Source organism: Ruditapes philippinarum, unplaced genomic scaffold, assembly GCF_026571515.1.
Source record: "Ruditapes philippinarum isolate M1 unplaced genomic scaffold, ASM2657151v2 ctg38_1_1_1_1, whole genome shotgun sequence".
NCBI lineage: Eukaryota > Metazoa > Mollusca > Bivalvia > Venerida > Veneridae > Ruditapes > Ruditapes philippinarum.
Window position 1 is genome coordinate 93,776 of NW_026860353.1, and position 22,179 is coordinate 115,954.

General features: G+C 32.8%; 1 protein-coding gene across 1 annotated transcript in view; it reads right to left on the bottom strand.

Moving 5' to 3' along the window:
- LOC132759774 (probable ubiquitin carboxyl-terminal hydrolase FAF-X) overlaps window positions 1-22,179 on the bottom strand; it is a 60,430-nt gene that overhangs the window by 32,094 nt on the left and 6,157 nt on the right. The window contains 31 exon segments of the mRNA XM_060751620.1: window positions 40-167; window positions 1,389-1,509; window positions 1,960-2,097; window positions 2,280-2,416; window positions 2,821-2,921; window positions 3,561-3,724; window positions 3,990-4,133; window positions 5,711-5,828; window positions 6,491-6,594; window positions 7,118-7,189; window positions 8,010-8,061; window positions 8,591-8,678; window positions 9,241-9,394; window positions 9,604-9,720; window positions 10,190-10,297; window positions 10,553-10,651; window positions 11,579-11,683; window positions 12,344-12,496; window positions 12,827-12,965; window positions 14,598-14,611; window positions 14,613-14,665; window positions 14,668-14,782; window positions 15,297-15,338; window positions 15,340-15,361; window positions 16,202-16,289; window positions 16,292-16,316; window positions 16,585-16,649; window positions 16,652-16,689; window positions 19,868-19,980; window positions 20,640-20,752; window positions 21,141-21,485. Coding sequence (XP_060607603.1) covers window positions 40-167; window positions 1,389-1,509; window positions 1,960-2,097; window positions 2,280-2,416; window positions 2,821-2,921; window positions 3,561-3,724; window positions 3,990-4,133; window positions 5,711-5,828; window positions 6,491-6,594; window positions 7,118-7,189; window positions 8,010-8,061; window positions 8,591-8,678; window positions 9,241-9,394; window positions 9,604-9,720; window positions 10,190-10,297; window positions 10,553-10,651; window positions 11,579-11,683; window positions 12,344-12,496; window positions 12,827-12,965; window positions 14,598-14,611; window positions 14,613-14,665; window positions 14,668-14,782; window positions 15,297-15,338; window positions 15,340-15,361; window positions 16,202-16,289; window positions 16,292-16,316; window positions 16,585-16,649; window positions 16,652-16,689; window positions 19,868-19,980; window positions 20,640-20,752; window positions 21,141-21,477 — 3,267 coding nt within the window. The 5' untranslated portion in view covers window positions 21,478-21,485.

Sequence of the window (22,179 nt, forward strand, 5' to 3'; positions counted from 1 at the left end):
GTTACAAGACATCATGATCTTAATAAATAAAAGACAAACCTCTATATTGTAGAGCACTTGAGTTGGAGAGGAATTAAAAAACATTGCTTCTAGTTGCTGTGAAGTTCCTGTGCCCGACCTCACATGTTCTGAACATATTGTTCGGAATTTATCCTTCGAACTCACATCTGAAATAAATCCAATACATGTCTAGAACCTAATCAAAAATACCAAGTGGGGTAATTAAGCTGTAATTTTCATATCCCACAGGGCCCTCAATCCAATTTGGGGGAAGTGGGTCGCTACCCTCAGCAGGGGGAATTTTAGTGTATGGGGGGAATTTTCCTCTTTTCTTTTATGATCAAATAAACTTTTTTAAATATAAGCTGTTTTTTTATTTCCTTGCATATTATTTTTAAAATAAATCCCAAATAGGTAACACTAAACTGTTCAGAAGTGATTGATAAGATTTGAAGAAAAGGTTTTAATACCTTACACCAGCAGACCTTTATGCTGCTTAGCTTTCTTTATGATTCACTCCCCCCCCCATAAGCATTGAGAAACACATTCAGACAAATGTTTCATTTCCATTAATATGAACAATACATGGACCTAAAGTAAATTCTATTCATAAACTAGATCTACATTTCTAGTGTTATAACACACCTTTTAATAAGACAAAGCTTCCTTTTCTTGACTTTGTAAAACAATCGTAAAAATCGGCATCGCGAAAATATGTGACAAATGAAAATTTGTTAGTTTTCTGTTTACACATCCACAATTCTAGTTGTTGCTGATGTAAATTATATAAAATTAAATTGATTGTTTATTATTTGATCGTTTTCCATTAGTTATTTCATAAAGTATCATGAAAACAAAACTAACAAGTTTGTAATTTATGGCAAAATTTACAGTGGTTGATGTAACATTTTGAAGACAAAAAAAGTGATTTCATGAATAAACAATTTGAAATCGAATTGTTGATGGGAATTGTGATTTTTTTCTGCATATTTCTGTTGAAATTTTAGCTTTTTTCAGGATGAAAGGCCAATATGTGACGGTAGATTTTGGGGGAAAAAAACAAACGGAAACGTAGAGACATGTACTGTACGATATTCCGCTTACAAAATAGCCGTCAAATAGATGGATTTTAATTTTCAAATACAACATTAGTTTTCATTTTTTCTTTAACACTTTATATGTTTTGAGGGGGAATTTTTACCTCTGTTAGGGGGAAAAAAAACATACTATTTTGGTGGGGGACTGCGGCCGATCCCATGGCTTAAGAGGTTTCTCCTAATAAATATTTATATCAAGAAATCAAAAAAGCTGTTTTAAGTTCTTTTGATGATAAATTTTCCACAATGATGCACAATTTAAACTTTTTTATAACTGGAATTTCTGCTTACCTGCTGGCATCAACTTTAACAATGTTCTTCCTGTGTCTCGCAACTTTGGCACTTGTAATGAGCAACCAAGATCTGACAGCTGGAACAGGAACTGAGCGTATCTCTGATTGTTTGACATCAACTGAAACATCCAATATACAACCATACAATCTCAACTTTTACAAATTCTCACTAGTTTGCTTTATAGTAACATTGAAACTGTTCAAGTAAAATATGGTCATTGTCAATGACAGCTTGATAACCTGAAAAGTCCTTAACCTTGTCCAACACACAGCAGCGTATGAAGTGATTTGAAGTAAGTGAAAAGCTAAATACATTTCCTTCTTGAGAATAGAAACAATCTATTTAATTAAAATACAGTTACAACTAAAGACACCCAAAAAGATTTTTATGTTCTGGTTTGTCTCCCCTTTTTAAATAAACAAGAATTTCATTTCCTCTGCGAGCTGATTGTGGCTACTTTTATAACCTACATGGAATACAAGATCAAGTAATTTCTAAAGAAATTCAGACAGAACAATTGCCATTGACCTAAAATGTTAATGCTATTTTATCAGTAATTATTACTAACCACGCCTGGGAGGCAATTTTCCGCCTCTACATTTGGACCATCAAATGTATGATGTGGGGATCCCCCTGAACTATCTGAGCTTGAATCTGGACTAGATGGCATCGAGTTGCCAACATGCACCAACTTTGCTGTGATCAACTGAAAATAAATATTTCCAAATACTTTTAACAAAATCAATCTACAGTTGTAACATTTTCCATAGTTTCAAACACTACTGATAGAAGAAAACATATACATGTATTATGCAAAATTGATTTTCAAAATCACCTTTTACAAATTCTATAATGATATCACAAAAAAGAAATACATGCTAGGTTTACCATTTTATCCTTCAAAGGAATTTGAGATATCAGTCGCTTATCTTCACCTGGTTCTAGGATTTCACCATTTACATATAGATCTACTTTTACATTAGTGTTAGCTTTCACTCTATGTAATATATGTCTTCTGACTGCACCTACAAAACAAACAGCACATCTTTATAACTTTTACCTGATATCAAATTCGAAAACATATTCTTCTTTTCTATAGCAGTTGCCTATCAAATATTCATGGATGCTGCACAATACTGATGTTTTCAAAAAAAAATAAAATAAATAAATTATGATCTACGGAAAATTTAATAAATTTTAAGTCACAGCCATATGAAAACTTTATTGGCAAAGGTCACCATAACATGTCCATCTGTGCAATATTTTTAGTACTTTTTGTCCTTCTGTGCATTATATTAGGTACAAGGGAACATTAGAGTAAAACCACTGACCTTCATAAGACTTATTAGGTAGCTTCTACAAATAAAATAGTCTATAATTTATCAATGTTACTATGTGTAACACTGTGTACACATTTATGTTTACTTACCAATAGTTTCATTAGTATGTGACCAGATTTCTATATCATCTACTTGTCTGCCCTGATTAGGAAATCTAACTACTAAAGTGACTAGTTTACCACGACATGCCCTAAAATTACACAAAAAGAGACAAATAATTTATCAACATTTTACGCTAAAATTAATGGAAACTATGAATGATGATAGTCAATAAAATAACAGTAATATTTATTGAATCAAAATTGTTTCTCCCAATATATAATTATGAAAATGTTAAAAGAGAACTTTCTATATGAAGAAACCCTGTAGTACTGAAGTCTTGAATTCCTCATAGACAACAGCCATGTACCATAATCATCAAGTCAATACTTTTCTTTCAGTATAACTCAAGTGATTGAGAGTTAAGTGTCTTTCAGAAAGGGTTTCACCATTAACCAGCTGGAACTAAAAGTTATGGCGATTGTCGCCAGTACAGTCTGACCAGACTCGTTTCTCTTGGTGGCTTAACTGTTGCATCTCTTAAACTTTCAATGGACTGCCTCAAATTTAAAGCAGGGAAAATCCATTACACAAATTCAGCAGATTAAGTGTTAGAACCTAGGTATGTTTATTGCATTTTGACACTTGGATGTTACAGAACAAGGAACAAAAGTAATCCCCGTCTTATACTTTCTGAAAAAGAATGAAATATTAACACATTTCTTGAAGAATTTGTAAGATGTTTTATTAAAGGTATAGAGCCAGTTGATTGACACAGTAGACAACATACCTGCTGAGAGGGAGTATAGATCTCTCCTCACCAAACAGTTCATCACATTCATTAACATACTCCTTCAGTACAGTGAGTACACGTATCATACGTGTTGTCTCCTGCATCATACTCTTTGTAGATTCTTTATCCTCCTCTAGTATTGACACTGTGTCAAACAATGCCTGAAGTCATAAAACAAATAACACAATGAGTTTATCTTATCTCAATCATAAAGCAGATCAAGAGTTAAACTTGTCTTGATTTTAACAATCCTGTATAAATTCATGTGTTGACATGCTGATGGAAATTAATAGACTTTCATACATATTTGCAACAATACTTTACTCAGAAAAAAAGGCAGTCGAGGACGAGTTTAAACTAGAATTTTGCCATTTTTAAATAATGTCGGATATGGAACACAACAGAAAACACGTAATAGATACAAACCTTCAGTCTATCCATGGTAGTTTGTATGAAGTCTTCATGGATTTCTATTTGACTTTGTTGTAGACGTGGACCAAGGTTTGTAAATGTGTCCTTTAACAGAACTATAGCTTTCTCTGCTACATCTTCTGGTGCTAACATCACAACCTGTATTACATAATGAATCCAATAAAACTATAGTATCATAAATCAAATATTTCTAACATATAATGAATACAGTTTACCATCATTTCATGAATTCAATATAACCATAATATCAAAAATCTAATATTACTATCATATAATGAATCCAATAATAAGTATCAACAAAAAATCCAATATTAATGTCATATCTAACATAAGTATCATATTAGGAATCCAATATGAGTATCATATCATTAATGCAATATAAGTTACATATAATGAATCCAATATTACATTAACATTATTATCCCAATATTTTGTTTTTATTGCAGTATCAATAATATCCTTCAATAAAAGCACATGACTATTTGAATGGTTTTAAAGCTGTTGGCTACCCACCAAACTCCCGTACAATTACTATGCAATTATGCTAATATAAATATCCTATTACAGCAAGAAAATTCAAAATCCAAAATATTGTTGTCCTAAAAAGTATGATACTCATAATTTAACAACTCAACTTGAGTAAAAACTCCACTTGAGTAAAAAGTAAAGTTTTAAACAACAAAACATTACAAGAGCTGTCCGTAAGACAGCGCGCTCGACTTTTTTATTGCTTGCCAATAAAAAAAGTTTTTGCAGTAAAAGGCAATACAAGAATCTCTGTATTTTTAAAGTGAACAATGGCCATGAGCATTAAGATATTTAGTGAAGAATTATTTTACTGAATTGTGTGATACCCTTGAACACTGCAGCAAAGTTTGAAATGTTTAAGTCAAAAGAGGGCTGGTAAGAAAGTGCTTGCCTATAATACAAAACATTGACAGTTAAGGGCCATAATTCAAATAAAATCTTTGACAGAATTACCTTCTCCTGGACATGTTTGGGAATCATGATTGTAAACAAGTATTCCAACTTTCAAATTAATATCTCAAACAGTTCAGTCAAAAAGTGGACTGGTACTAAAAACTTAACCAAGATTCTAAGTCGATAAAAGGCCTTAATTTTTAAAACAAATCCTTGACAGAGTTACCTTCTCTTGCGTACAGATGGGGGTAATGATGTGAAATAGCATTAAAAGTTTCAAAGCAATATCTCAAAGGGTTAAGGCAATAAGTGGATTTTACCCATATTCAATGTATTTTCTAAGTCAAAAAGGGGCATAATTCTGTCAAAAACCTTGACAGAGTTATGTCCTCTTGTCTGTTGATGAAGGTCGTGATGGTAAACAAGTATGGTCAGTTTCAAAGCAATACCTCCAATGGTTTTGAAATAAAGTGAGGGGGTACAAAAAACTTAACCAAGCTCAATACACTTTCTAAGTCAAAAAAGGGCCATAATTCTGTCAAAAACCTTGACAGAGTTATGTACTCTTGTCTGTAGATGGAGGTTATGATGGTGAACAAGTATGGTAAGTTTCAAAGCCATACTTGTAATACTTCTGAAATAAAGTGGGGTGGTACGAAAAACTTAACCAAGGTGTGACGCCGACGCCGGGGCGAGTAGGATAGCTCCCCTTTTCATAGAAAAGTCGAGCTAAAAACTAACTTTTAACTACAGTGTACAGTATTTATAATACATTGTAACATTAGTGAACATACCCTCCAGAGATAATCATAGCCAACAAGTTCTAGATCTTCCATCATATAACCTCCCCTTCTTTTCTGAATCAGCTTGTTCTCCTTTAAGTTTACATGCTTGAAAAATCTCTCAAAGCAACTGAAAATCAGGAGATCAGTATATAATATAATATTAAAAGAAACATTTTTCGATTGACAATATAATTATGCTGCAACTGTTTATCCCAATTTCATAAAGTAGCTATTCATTGTTTGTAATAAGGCAACATCATTAACTTCCCAACTAACACTTGACAAAATAAATTTTCCCGTCCTTACTTTTTGAAGTGGCTTACTATCTACTTGTCTTTCTTAACAAACTTGATAGTTACTCCACAGAATTTTCATAGCATTATATGGACCCAAAGATTCAACTACTAGAAATATTTTAATCCAGCAAGCAACTGAGCAGAACCTTTGACCTTCTTAAAAGGAAAGCTTCGTCGAAGTATGTAATAAATCTCTTTTCATGACAATAATTGGTTTCTTACCATACAATATTCGACAGTCTGCAAGGTTTGTCACAAGAATAAGTTGAAATGTTTTATTGTGTAATGACACCTTTTACTCATGAGCTATCATATTTTTTCTTCTTGACTAATAAATTATGATAGTCTACTAGACAAAAGAGGCTATTTACAAATCTTCACATCAGACAGACAGATACTGAAATATTACTTCTTTACAAACGCTGCACATATTATAACATGTAACATCCTACAACACTGATAGTTATAAGAGTGACTAGTTATTCAATCTTACTTCATTCCATTTTCTGACAGTAAAGTGGCGTCAAACTGTAAAATATTCTTCTCAAAGAATTCACGAGTGATTTCTGGATCTAAATCTGGTTCTTCTCCCATCAACTGTAGTTATAAACAAAAATACTACAATATATACAAAATGAAACATTAAATTTTATATATCTAATCATAAAAAACTTTACTATTTGAAACTACCAAGTGTGGCTGAAAAATAGACTAGCATTTATCTGTAATACTAATTAAACAAATTATACAGTCCTTATGATATGGAATTTTTTGTATTAAAACCCAAACACTATACTAACATCTCCTAACAGAAATGCATCCTGGGCAGTTTTAGTTAAATCAAATTGTTACGATAGTACAGAGTTTCATATTCAAAATTGAATGGTCACTTTTTATAACCTTTAAGGACATGAATGGGGACATGTCTGGGGTTCATAATCTCAGTGTCTAAAGGGCGGATGGACCCTCATTAAGTCTAGAATAAATACATACACAGTCCAAACAAGAATGACAAATGCAAAAACATCAAAAGGCTGTAAGTTAGGAAGCATAAAAAGTCATATAATTTATTCTTGTAATGAAATTATAAAAAGCTGTTGCTAGATTACTAAGTTCTTACCTTTGCAAACCATTTAAAGCAAGCTTCTCTGTCTGTAGCATATATTGCAGATTCTGCTAAACAATGCCATATCTGAAATTGTTATTAAAATACATTAATGAGTGCTTGAATTTTGCAATTCTTACAACCATCTTTCAGTTGTACTGGCTGCATTGTTTATTAAGCATTTAACCTGCTGGTACCAAATGTTTAGCCTTGACACCAGTATAGTCAGATGGCCTGTGTGTACATGCAATCTAAACAGGCTCTATACTGTTGGTCACTCAATTTTTGCATTTTATATTTGAAGTCCCTAAAAGTTTGAACAGGTTATGGATTTAACATTACTACAATGCAAACATTTTCCCCTAATTAATTCACTGAAAATGATACTGAAAACATATATACATGATATTGAACTCTTAAGTTAAACTGGCAATAACCTAACAAGTTCAATATGCCCCAAGTAATTATACCACTTAAATAATGGTCCTTGATATGCCCAAGCCATGGATGACAAATGTTGCCTTTCAAATTTTACCAGGCAAACACTTTACAGCTTTAGGCTGACACTACAGATGTGTATATAAGTTTTAAAAAGTAATCCAAGTCAACTACAACAATACATGGGCAAGATCAACCTTAAAACATATATCTTTCTTAGTTGTTAAAGACTTAATAAAACCTATGAAATAATAACAATTTATTGCTTGACTGACTTAGCATAAAGCTAAATGAATGACTTCATTTGCTTCTCTGGCATGATAATAAACTAAAAGATGTGATGGGTGCTTAACTAAAACTGGCAACAGAGTCTTCAATTGTCTGCCTAAAATAATGAATTTACTTAGAATTATAACTTTATAGAGGCTTCATTCCTCTAGAACAATCTATAAATATAAGAGGTACTTACTTGTCTGGCCTGAGATTCACATAACCACAACTGTCCATCTTTCAACAGAAATCTGGAATTATATAGACAATACTCTATACATATATTTCCCAGGATATTTCAGCATCAACTAATTTTTCTAACAATTAACTGGCAATTTATAAACAAAAGCTGTATCTGATGAACAACATTAAACTAAAAATTATATTGCTCACAAATTCACAAACAAATCCAAGTCTTACAGCTCTCTTCTATATGAGCGTATAGGCCAATGTTTTCAGCATATTGATCATACACAAAATTTTACTTTTTTTAAGATGATAAAAGAATGTAGATCTTTAATGAAATAGATAAATATTCTGTGCAAGATGCAGATATCTGCTGGTATCGACACTGGCTAGTAATGCAAATAGCATACTCTGGTGGAATGTTCTGTACTGGTTGGTGATTTATGCATGTTGGATACTTCGAAATATAAGAAATTCTTGTTTTGAAAATGTTACTGATAATCTTACTAATCAAACAGATCAGAATGTTAATGTATCATGCTTTAAAGGTTCAGAAAAAAATATCAATATAATACAATTATCAAATGCAATTACCTCAAAAATCTTAAGCGTTCCTGAACTTGGACTATATGATTAAACCTTCCATCAGGTAAAATGTTTGCTGGATCTACATTTGGATGATCTGAAGAAAAATCATTTTTCAATGTAAAAATGCAAATTAAATACTAAAACATAAACATACAACTTTAACATAGTTAATACCCTTTAAGTATGTTCTTGAGTTTAACACAAGTTCTACCTATTAGGAGGGCAGTTACCGGAGAAATGTTCCTTGATCTGTTTTTAATATTTACCTGTTATCCAGCAAATAAATGCTAATTTCTCTAAAACAAAAATTTGAAACGGCAAACGGCATTAAAAATGCTGACACAGGTAAGCAAACACCATTTGGAAAATTTTGTGTGTGTAAACTTCAGAGTTAATTAAGTTTGACCGTTAGTTTCTGAGTAGCATGCAAGTTAGCATTTTACTACTTTACAGAGGCTTCCTCCACCAATAGACCTGGAAACTTGTGACAAATTTAGCTAAGGTATGCAAAGAACAGCAAAATAAATATAACATGAAAATACAGCATCACAGTTATTGACTACTGTGTCAACTAAGTCACTGAACTTCCATGAACCTCCATATATACATGTACTTAAATACTATGATATAGTGCACTAAAATACAAAAATAGTTACCTTTAAAGTAATTCCTTGCTTTTGTCATATATGCAGAGAGATTTTGTGCTACAGCCATGACAATGGCATGGTTAGACTGGAGAACACTAATCACAGAGTTTCTATAGTACACATGACTCACTCTGTTTGGGACATGTGGAAAATTCTGAGGTGCCTGCAAAAAATTATTCAGAAAATATTAAAAAAATTCTAAATATCTTAAGAGTTGCATCAATCTGCTTATTTTATATGTTAATTACATTCCATTCTCTTAATTATCAAAGCTTACACAAATTAATCCTAATTAACTTGACTTAATAAACTCAAAACACATAAAATCTTGCAAAAAAGGGGGGAAAATATTTAAAAAAAATTTCATCATACCTCTGGGAACAGCTGGCAGATTTCTCGTATCTGTTTAAGAGCTGGCAATACCCACTTGTCATTCTTTATTTCATCTACAAACTTCGTTATCCAGCTCATCTTTTGTGCATCACGGTCCTGCTAAAATTTTAACATTTTAAACATTTCTTCTTTATATATTTGTAAAATATTATTGTTCCTTTTAAGGTTATTGAAGAAAAGTAAATAAATTTTATCTAGATTTTTATTTGCAGAGTAAGGTCCATTTATTTGTTAATTTTATTTTTCTGTTATTGTTTTTTGTTTTTTAATGCCAATTTAACACAATTTTTGGTCACAGTATGACATCTAGTGTTCATTTCACCCAGCCGACTTTCCAGGATAATTTATTCCAATTTCTTCAAAAGTGACTAACTATAAATCACACATGACTTCTGAATCAGCCGCGAGAGACAAATGACCATAAGATTCAATGTCTTGACAAATGCATAATGTATACAAATTATACTGAATAAATTGGGAGAATAATTACTACCACTTAGCCAAATGTATAAATAGAAAGTTCAAATGTATAAATAGAGTTTGATATCACAATAAAATTTACAACCTGACTGCAGCTGTAGTCTAGGATTTTGATATGTGCTGAGAGAGCCTGGTCCATGATATCTGTAGGAACATCTTCACTATGAGCTAGATTCCATAGTAAACCCAATACCTGAAATATACAGATCATAAAAACATTATCTGTCTTGTATGCTGGGCTTTAAAGTTACACCAACACTGTTATAGTTATACAACAAGTTAAACTTTATGCATAGGGGACCTCAGTGAACTGAAGTTGAATCCCTACAACCTAGATTGATAGCTTATGCAATGAAAAATAGTATATACATGTGTTAATTTCTTTAACAAGACTGTAAAAGATATGATATGGGTGTTAAATCCTACAAGCATTATGAAAATAAAATACCTTATGAGCCATGATACCCTCTTTGTCATCTTCAGCAAGCCTGCGGATCAGCTCAAGTAACTTCTCCCTCTGTTTCTTGGATGCATTAGCCCAGCTCACCTGGTAACAGAGCAAACATAAATAAACATAACATGGATAGGAAGTTATAAACTTATAGAGGATATTGAATGAGTGTAGTTTAATACTAAATATATTAAACGAGTTGAATAAAATCATATTATGCGAGCCTCTGGCGAGCATAATATTGTTTTATTCAACGAGTTTAATAAATTTAGTATTGAATCTACACGAATATAATATTCTATTTATCACATATATAAAATAAGAACAGAAAACTGTTAAAATGAGTAATTTTTAAATGACGCGCTTGTAGTGTAACGCTAACATTAGCGCGCTTTGACGCTATGTATATATATAGCGCAAATGACGTCACGTCAAAGTGTTATTACACTAGTGTAATATCGTTTTTATTAAATGGCTTTATTACACTCCTGCGCCGCGTATTATGTGATAAAAATATATATTACATATACAACACCTGCCAAGAAATTATTTTTGAAAAAGTAAATATGTCTTTGCAATTTAATGAATTTCTAAAGCATTTTAAAACAGAAATGATTTACTATGACTATATAACTAAATTTACAGAAAATCTGTTACAAAGCAAATCATTGACTGCCAAATAACTACACCAAGAGAAATAAAATTTTGAAATCTGCTAGTTTACTCTAGATTATTTGATGTTGGTTACAAAATATAAGTGAGATTTTGAGTCATTTCCATCTTAGAAGTGGATCAAGACTGTAAGTTTCACTTCAATTATTTCAACCCAAAAAACCTTACATGACAGTTTTTCCAGGTATAACATTTTCAGACAAAATGTAAAAACATTTAATTCCAAACTTATTCATTCTTTAGGATACAAGGTTTCTACTTAGATTATGACATATTACAGGAACACATTGTACATTTCAGTTGTGTAGGTAATGAAATGAAGATTTGCATGAAAAAATTTGCTCTACTCACTTGGAAACATTCGAAGAGATGGTCAAGTTGTTCTGGTGAGAAATCCCACGCTAACTTAGCCAACAAGTCATGTACATTCTTTACAATAGCATCATGCTTTCCTGACTGTAAAATATACATGAAGTGAATAATTGAATTAATAATTTACAAATTACATTCAGAGTTACACCCAGAAATCTTTTTACACCCATTATGAGTTTAAATATCCCATGATGCTTTAATATAACAATGATTCCTGCACCTCTTATCTTTTGTTTGATTTTTGTTGTCAAGATAACAATGTGATTTTGTTTTTTTGTTTCATTTTACGCCATTTCCCAACAGTATTTCAGTCATGTAGGGGGGTAGTTTCCTAACCATCATTCCTGGAGAGTTACACCAGTACTAGACTACCTTCCTCCGTGCTAAACTACCAAAGCATCTCCCGGGGATCGAACCCATGCCGAGAGGTAACTGGATCAGAAGTCATCGACTCTAACCCCTCGACCACGGAGGCGGTCAATGTGACTTATTAGTATTCACTGGTAAATCAAGAACATGGACACCCTTGTTATGCACTATTACATATATCTAAAATTTTTGGCCAATTTTACTTAGACAATATCAAGTTGAATTGTCTGTGTTCAGGCAATTCCTATGGAATTGTTGCAAAAATAGATTTAATACAAAACAAAGCAGTACAGATTTTAATTGCCAATATGTTTAAGATGATTAAACACTACAATATCTCTGATGAGCTTGATTAACTTAGACAAGTAAACATACCTGAGCCTCCCATAGTTTATCGAGATTCTGTAACGACAGTGCTTTCTCTTTGATCATGAATCGTAATATCTTCTCCAACTTCTCCACATACTGCGGCTGGTGTAAACTGTCTCTCAACACAATAGATAATACATCATTCTCCTGTATCCATTCCTATATATACAAAAATAAAATATTGAAAGATCTAAATCTGAGAAATGGAAATGCAAGGATTCAAAATATATATATATGCAGACCTCTAGAAAGACAAGAGCTGTCACATGGAGTGGGGAAAACAAGTAAATTTTTTGAGGGGAAAAATATTATCTTTTTGAGGAGGGAATGGGACATACCCTAAATCGACCCTAAAAAGCACTGAATGTTATTTGGTGTGAAACAGTGGATGAGATAAAATGCAAACGAAAAAAGACTGAAAATCTTATAATATTTCACCAAAATAGCTTTTATTCTACAAAATCATAAAAGAAATATATAAAAACTTACAGCCATTTTATCAGCTGTGAGCCATTCATCATCCTCTGACTGTGAATGTCTACTTGAGTGAAATGACACATTGGCTATCACTTTATTAACCTCATTCAGGGCATTCATCTTACCATTGAATGATGATATCTGTAATAATCTGAAATAAAAACATTATAAAATGATTTTACTACATTCTGGATTTTTAGTGTGACAAAAATAGTAACATCAATATCAATCTAGGTGGATTGTGTTATGCAATCTCTGGCAACCTAGTAGAACTGCAGCCTTCCATAAACTTGTTGGACAGCCGTGTTACGAAAAACTATTTCAACTATTCGAGTAACTCTGTAACTATAAACTATGAGTCAATGTCAGCCCAAGTAAATAAGTAACTAAAACATAAATACCATCATACATACAACAAACTACAATCATACTACAACAAACATATGAGCCATGCCATGACAAAACCAACATAATGGGTTTGCGACCAGCATGGATCCAGACCAGCCTGCGCATCAGGATCCATGCTATTCGCTTACATACTCTATAACAAGAGCTGTCGGTAGGACAGCAACGCTCGACTATTCTCAGTGCTTGATAGTAAAAAAAATGCTTGATACAGTTACCTCCTCCTGTTTACAGGTTGGGGTAATGATGGTGAACAAGTGTGCAAAGTTTCAAAGCCATATGTCAATGGACTTTGAAAATATTTGAACTAATACAAAACTTTAACGTAAATTCTAAGTCGAAAAAGGGGCATAATTCTGTCAAAATGCTTGATACAGTTACCTCCTCCTGTTTACAGGTTGGGGTAATGATGGTGAACAAGTGTGCAAAGTTTCAAAGCCATATGTCAATGGACTTTGAAAATATTTGAACTATTACAAAAACTTTAACGTAAATTCTAAGTCGAAAAAGGGGCATAATTCTGTCAAAATGCTTGATACAGTTACCTCCTCCTGTTTACAGGTTGGGGTAATGATGGTGAACAAGTGTGCAAAGTTTCAAAGCTATATGTCAATGGACTTTGAAAATATTTGAACTATTACAAAAACTTTAACGTAAGTAAATTCTAAGTCGAAAAAAGGGCATAATTCTGTCAAAATGCTTGATACAGTTACCTCCTCCTGTTTACAGGTTGGGTAATGATGGTGAACAAGTGTGCAAAGTTTCAAAGCCATATGTCAATGGACTTTGAAAATATTTGAACTATTACAAAAACTTTAACATAAATTCTAAGTCGAAAAAGGGGCATAATTCTGTCAAAATGCTTGATAGAGTTACCTCCTCCTGTTTACAGGTTGGGGTAATGATGGTGAACAAGTGTGCAAAGTTTCAAAGCCATATGTCAATGGACTTTGAAAATATTAAAACTATTACAAAAACTTTAACATAAGTGGTTACGCCGACGCAGACGCCGACGCTCGGGTGACTACAATAGCTCTACTTATTCTTATCGAATAGTCGAGCTAAAAAGTAGAGAAACTGATAGCGAACAGCATGGATCCTGATCAGACCGCCCGGATGCGCAGGCTGGTCAGGATCCATGCTGGTCGCAAACCCATTATGTTGGTTTTGTCATGGCATGGCTCAATTATGATATTGATCATTAGGACTGTCTATAAGTGGTTTTGATATACATTATTGTAATGACTGTATTAAAAGGCATACAAAGAGCTCTTTGGTTTAATCACACGGCTTTTATATAGTTCTAGAAAAATACAGCTAAACAAATTTTGTACCTTATTCATTTATTTTTCAAAATAAATTAAAGGAAAAAACTGACCTGAGAATCATTTTAAAGTCTAAAAATCTCTAAACTTTTGATTGTATCTTCCTGATTAGGAAGACGATACTAGCTGTTTTCAATGCTTTGATTATAGATGATAGTGCATCATTCTTGGCTTCTGTCTTAGATTCTTTCTTTAACTCTTCATCTGTTAGTCCATCTAAAAACTTTGGAACAATATCCTGCAAACAAAATACAGAATATATGAAAATGTAGGATATAAAAGGTAACAAATATCTCTCATTAAATAAGTAACATAAATATCTTATTTAAATCCAATACAAAGGTAGGCTGATGGTCAATTTGAATATTCCATTACATTTCCAATTCTGAATATCTAAATCTTGAATAAGCAGGATAGTACAATTATAAGAACGATTCTCTATGATATTTCTGTGCAAGCACTTTAAGATCTTATGTAATGTTGGAATTAAGTCCATACCAACACTGTAATGGTCATCTAAATTATCAGGTTATCTGGCAGAAGAACCCTTTGATGCCTCTATTTAGACACAAGCAGGCACCCGAGTAAAACCAACAACCTTCTGTAAAGTAGCTGGATAGCTTCCTCACATGAAAGAAGCTCAAGTCCCTAACAGGATTCAAACACTGCGGCGAGGGGCAAATAATATAAAACTCTGTTGACCTAAACTACTCAGCAGAGTTTTAAAATGTGTTTTATAGAAAAAGAATCACCACTATTGGCATAAAGTATTCTGTACAGTATGAGGAGTAGAACTTCAGCACACAATCCAAATGGCCTGTAAAAATATGTATCAAAATAACACCATTCTACACTATATACTATTTCTTATAAATATACCATATATCAGTTGTTAAGAAAACATTTTTCCTTGATGGGTTATTATACATGTATGGCCAAGTATTAACGTTTGTAAGTTGTTGTAAGCAAATAATCAAAACCATAAAGCATGTCAAAAATCTTTATAACTGCACAATTCCTTTTTCAAGAAAAATGAAAATAAATGCATAAACTTACAGCAGCTGCATATATAGATTACAATAACTTCACAATTAATCAATGAAATTTGATCTTATCAACATGCCATATTATAAAATCTGATACATTGATAACAAAATATTTCTAATTTCTAAATACAAACTGTTACAAATTACCCACAAGGTTCTATACATCACAAATTAAACAGCCCATGTAATACAGTAACAACAATGAAGAAAACGTTTTGCTTCCCTAATACTCTTTTTTTTCCCATTAGGTTTTATAACTTCCAACATTACTAGTATATAATAACAGGATACCAGTTTAACTATCAGGGAAGGACTCCGGTAAAACTTTAAGCAATATTCAAAGCACACGAAGACAACCAAGTAGAACTAATTTAAGCAGTGTTTTCACTCTGGTTGGAAAGTGTCTGTGTCCAATCAACTGTGAAATTATTTAGTCATTAATTCAGATATATTCGGAAAACATGAGTCTTCACAAATGAAAAATTATTGAAACACATTGATAAAATTTGTAAATTGAAAGTGAGAAACAATATATTAAACTTTTCATCTTATGTTCCATTAAGGAAGCCACATTGAGAAAGTGAGAAAGGAAAACCTAAGTGATAACCTACTTGACAAGGGCAGCAATAACTGGTACTGATAATGTTGAACTGTTGGCAAATCTGTCCAGTAGAATCTGAAAGCCATCTAAACTGCCAATTTATTCACTAGATCTACCAACCAACCCTGAAAAATCAACAACATTCACAATAACTACTCAAACACAGTGCAATGTTATTTTGTCAAATAAAATTCCTAACAATAAAAGTAATTCACACATGAAAGTAACAAAGTTGTTGTTAGATTTCAATTATTTTTCAGTAAACTGATAAAATTATTTAAAGCTATACCGAATCTTAATTGAAAGCAATTTCAATATTGTTAATTATCTAAAAGTGAAAGATAACAGCATATGGGAAATACACCATTTTCAGGCAAAAATAATTTAACATACCCTTGGAGTTCTAGGATCAGGAGGTCTGGCAAAAAGGGCATCATCCGCAATTGTTGCACCAGCTGGACCGTCTCCGAGGTACGTGTTCCATTGTAAGTATGAAACCTTTAATATACACACAAAAACTATATACATGTAGTATGATACATGTATATCAATATCGTAGTTTCTTTGCTTGATACCAGTAAACACAATAGAATCCAAATTCTTTTTTTTAAAAAAATAGCTCTTTGCTAATTAATTTTTACTTAAAATTGTATGTAACTAAACATTTTTTAAAAGCAACTTTGGAAACTCAATACTTTTGGTATTGGACTCATCATTGCAAACATGCAAATACTTGGACTGGTTATAGAAAATTTCTACCTTATCTCAGCCAAGATATAGAACCATTACTGTCTGAAAAAACTATCACTTTAGGCTGCCAAAAATAAGATTTGGATTTTAAAACATTTATTAAGAATAACAAGAGGGCCATGATGGCCCTGAGGTCGCTCACCTGTATATAGGCCCCCCCCCCCCATCAAGGCTTTTATTTGCACAAACTTGGTGGACACCCATAAGAAGATGTTTCATGCTAAACATCTAAGCTCTAGCTCATTGGGCTTTTTAAAAGAAGATTTTTTTTTAAGTTTTTACTATACACATATAGTTAAAAACAATGACACCCCTGGGGCCGGGCCAGTTTTGACCCCAGGGCTTTTATTAGAACAAACTTTGTAGACACTTACTAGAAGATGTTTCATGCTTAATATCTAAACTCTAGCTATTTGGGTTTTTTCAAAGAAGATTTTAAGTTTTTGCTATACACATATAAAGAAAATCAATGACCCCCCGGCGGGGCCAATTTTGACCCCAGGTCTTTTATTTGAACAAACTTTGTGAGACACTCACTAAAAGATGTTTCATGCTTAATATCTTAACTCTAGCTATTTGGTTTTTTCAAAGAAGATTTTTAAGTTTTTGCTATATACACATATAAGGAAAATCAATGACCCCCGGGGCGGTGCCAATTTTGACCCCAGGGCTTTTAATTGAACAAACTTGGTAGACACCTATTAGAACATGTTTGATGCTAAATATCTTAGCCATAGCTCTTTGAGTTCTTTAAAAGAAGATTTTTTAAGTTTTTACTATATGCATATAGGGAAAATCAATGACCCCTGGGGCAGGGTCAACTTTGACCCCAGGGCTTTTATTGGAACAAACTTGGTAGACACTTATTAGAACATGTTTCATGCTAAATATTCTTAGCTCTAACTCTTTTGGTTCTTTAAAAGAAGATTTTTTAAGTTTTTACTATATGCATATAGGGAAAATCAATGACCCCCTGGGGCGGGGCCAATTTTGACCCCAGGGCTTTTATTGGAACAAACTTGGTAGACACCTATTAGAACATGTTTGATGCTCAATATCTTAGCCATAGCTCTTTGAGTTCTTTAAAAGAAGATTTTTTAAGTTTTTACTATATGCATATAGGGAAAATCAATGACCCCCCGGGGCGGGGCCAATTTTGACCCCAGGGCTTTTATTTGAACAAACTTGTAGACACCCATTAGAACATGTTTCATGCTAAATATCTTAGCTCTAGCTCTTTGGGTTCTTTAAAAGAAGATTTTTTAAGTTTTTACTATATGCATATAGGGAAAATCAATGACCCCCCGGGGCGGGGCCAATTTTGACCCCAGGGCTTTCATTTGAACAAACTTGGTAGACACTCACTAGAAGATGTTTCATGCCAAATATCTAAGCTCTAGCTTTTATGGTTTTTTAAAAGAAGATATTTAAAGTTTTTTCCTTCGGTTGCCATGGCAACCAGAGTTCTGCATGGAATTAAATTCTTTGAACAATTTTTAAAGGTGACCACCAAAGGAACATTCCTGTGAAGTTTGGATGAAATTGGCTTAGTGGTTTATGAGGAGATGTCATTTAAAGTAAAAGTTTACGGACGGACGGACGACGGACGAAAAGCGATCACAAAAGCTCACCCCAGGGGCGGATACAGAACATGGTTTCCTGGGGGGCTGACATATGAGTGGTAGATTTTAACAAAAATAATGCAACAGGCGAATTTGTGCCAGCATCTTGTTCATGTGACAAAAAATGTACTTGATGTGTTTTATAGCTCATCTTATGAGTGGCAATGTACTTTGCAACTAATGTTTTTGTAAATATTTAGATGATATGGAATTAAGAAAAATATTTGTAATTGGGGTGGGTCTGGGAGGGGTGTCCCCTCCCATAGACTGAGAAAATTTTGAAATATGAGGTTGAAAATGGTGTTATTTCCTTGACTTTCTAGTGCTGTTTATTGTACCTTTTGGATGGTTAAACATCACATGGTAATTTGTATAGGTTAGTGTTTGCAGCGTCTTTCAAATAGCATTCCCTGGTGTTTAGTAGTAAGCATTTACAAAATAACAGCACACTTACCAATATATGTGCGACCGTTGATAAAAATAATTTTCAAACACTTGATCAATTTACTGATCTGAATAAAAGACGATTTTCCTAAATAAATTGTTATTAAATTACTGCCTTTCTAATGTACAAAAAAGATTACAAACATTTATATTCAATAAGAATGCTTTCCATCAATGAATCCATTTTAGATTATGACAAAAGAGGTCAGTACTAATTTAAATTTCATTTAAAATATATAACTGCCATAAAAATTAATTAAAAGCAAATGACCAGTCTTTTCATCTTAATAAAAATCTTAGTAATACTAGTTATTTAAATGTGATTCCTTTAATATTATCTTTTCTTTTAAACTCGCCACCTTTTTAATTTTCAAATCATAATTTTCAATTTCTTAATTATAGGGCTTTCCCAAAGAAAATAGAAAAACAAAGATTGTTAAATAAGGTGTACTATGTAAAACATCTATTTGCCACTATTTGTGACTATTATTTTCATTAGTCCTTTGGAAAGTTATAAACCAATCAATTATGCACTGAAGTCATCCAAGCATGTTGATAGATAAAGATCTCTGCCAAGCCCCCAGGCAGGAGATTAACAACTGGATGACAGCAATAAATGTTTTGATAAGGGGGTACACTGCAGCCAATTAACTATGAAACTGCCAAAAATATATTCCAGCCCAGCTGGTAAACGTATCTTTGGGCAGAGCTGGGGGGGCTGCAGCCCTGAAGCCCAGGCCTGAATCCGCCACTGCACCCTGTCACTTTGTGACAGGTGAGCTAAAAATGCAATTACAATATAAAAGCAATACCAGTCTGTGAAAAAAGTTTTAGAATTGTAAAGGTTGACTGTGACTTACTTGCACTGTGGATGAAATATCATTGAAAGCAAATCTAATAAAGGGAACCAGTCTTGTGATAACTTCACCACACATAACTCTACTAGCTTGGCAGCATTGTTCAATATGCATTTCTACAATATGCAATATGATTAACATAAAAAAATACACAGATTTTTTTTTTTACAAAATAAACAGATTATTTTTTACTACAATAAACATTATATATTTACATTTGTATAAATTTTCAAACTTATAAAATGTAGTATTATGTAAGTATCATCAAAATACCTGTCATATGAATTGGAACAAAATATTACACATGTTTCAAGAACGAACACTTTTAGAAACAATACAAGAAAGCAAGAGATAATCTTTGACTACCAAATAATACTTCAGAAAAATATTTAAAATGCAAAAGTACCCTGTGCTCTAATATTTCAAAATAGTCTTCATATGTACTGAAGAATCACTTAGAACATGTTTATACATTTACATATCTTTTATTGTAGGGTTATTGTGTTAAAGGTACTCAGAAATACATACCATTTGTTTATGGAAAATAATGCCTAATTTTGGCTTTGAAATGGAAAGAAAAAAAGACATAAAAACTATAACCACCATACAGAATTTTATGACAATTTTAAGTTGTTTTAAAATGTGTAACTCTTGAAAGTACAGAGATATAGTGGGTTTTTTGTACTGAAGTTTCATTTGAAATTGGACCATATTGGTTATAAAGTTCTACTGATTTCCTATTCAAGAGAAGTGTAGCAAAGTCTGTTTAACATACATGGATTTCATATTTCCAGCCACTGACTGCTTCATCTGTCATGATCTTAGAGAAGGAAACTGTTAAACCTTCCCTGAAAAATCTCTGGCAAGCCTCGCTCCTTGTGTCAAGTCCTGTAAAACATCCAGAAAAAGAATACAATAAAATCAGAAAAACAAACAAGGCAAGTTTTCATCTTTCATCAGTTTTGATCTTTAAAATCTTGCCCTAAGGAACAACCCAGACACTTGTAGATTTAAAAAGGTTTAACATACACAATGATTCAATGATCTTTTTTTTTTCAAGTAATTAAAAATACAGATCCTCTTTAAGGAAGTAAAAACATTGTATAGTACTTAAACATGATAAATCATGACTGTAAACTTAACACAAGTCAAGTGAAGTTTGTATATGACAGGAATATTTAAAAACATCATTCAAGTTGAGCTACTATGAATCATGCAAATGAAATAAATAAATAATGATTTTAAAATCAATGATATATAACACATTGACATTTACCTTCTCTACAAAGCTTTATACTTGCATTAAGCAAGAGTTCAAGCTCGCCACCTGGTAGTACAGGCACAACCCAACGGGGTCTATTAATCATTTCATCCAGACGGGTCAGTTCCTGGATTGGGAAGTCTGGTTCCCCATCCTCCCCTGGTTCCATGTTAACATCCCCTTGTCCGTTCTCTTCACCCTGTGGTGAAGGGCCAGATTGCTGGGTAGGTGGTACTGGTTGTGGTGTTGTGGCTGGTGCTGCTGGTGCTGCAACAGGAGTTGTACCCCCTGGTTGCTGAGCCTCCTGACTGGTATCACCACCAGCAGGGCTACCTCTCATAACTATTGTCATAGTTGCCACTAAAGAACAGAAAATAAAGTGCTTGTGTAAATACAATGTGTACAGATAGGCTGCATATGATTTACCTTACAGGGGTAACTTACAATACTGGACATGCGAACCCATCACTTTTTGTATGATTGCTCTTACTAGGTCTTGAAAAAAAGAAAAACATGAGTACTTTTGTTGCAAACAGGAGACCCACGCCAGGATTTCACGGACACTCGCCACAAGATGCCTTGATGCTTTCACATGTAAATTCATTAGCTAATATGTCTACATGCATTGTATTTTAAATAATTCTACAATTCAATTTAGATGTATTTAAATTCATATAATGTTTTGCTTTAGTTTGATTTTTTTTAAGGAAAAAAAAATCAACACACTACATTGTACATTAAAATCACATACATGTATACTAATTTTGAATTCAGCATGTCACAAAACAAATACTTCACATCATTTCAGAGAACGATTTTATATAAACGAGTGACCAATGTCTCCCACTTTACATGAAGCACCAAATTGTGCTATTTCATAAGATTGAGGTATAGATATGGACTTTCAGTTGCGCATGTCACGATGTCTTATTATTGTGAACATTTGTAAAGAGTACTTTTAAAATCCCTTGATGAAAAAATTATGGACCTAATACACAAAATACCCTATAACAGATCATATAAAGCAATGATCTCAAAGTGTGACCTTGACCTT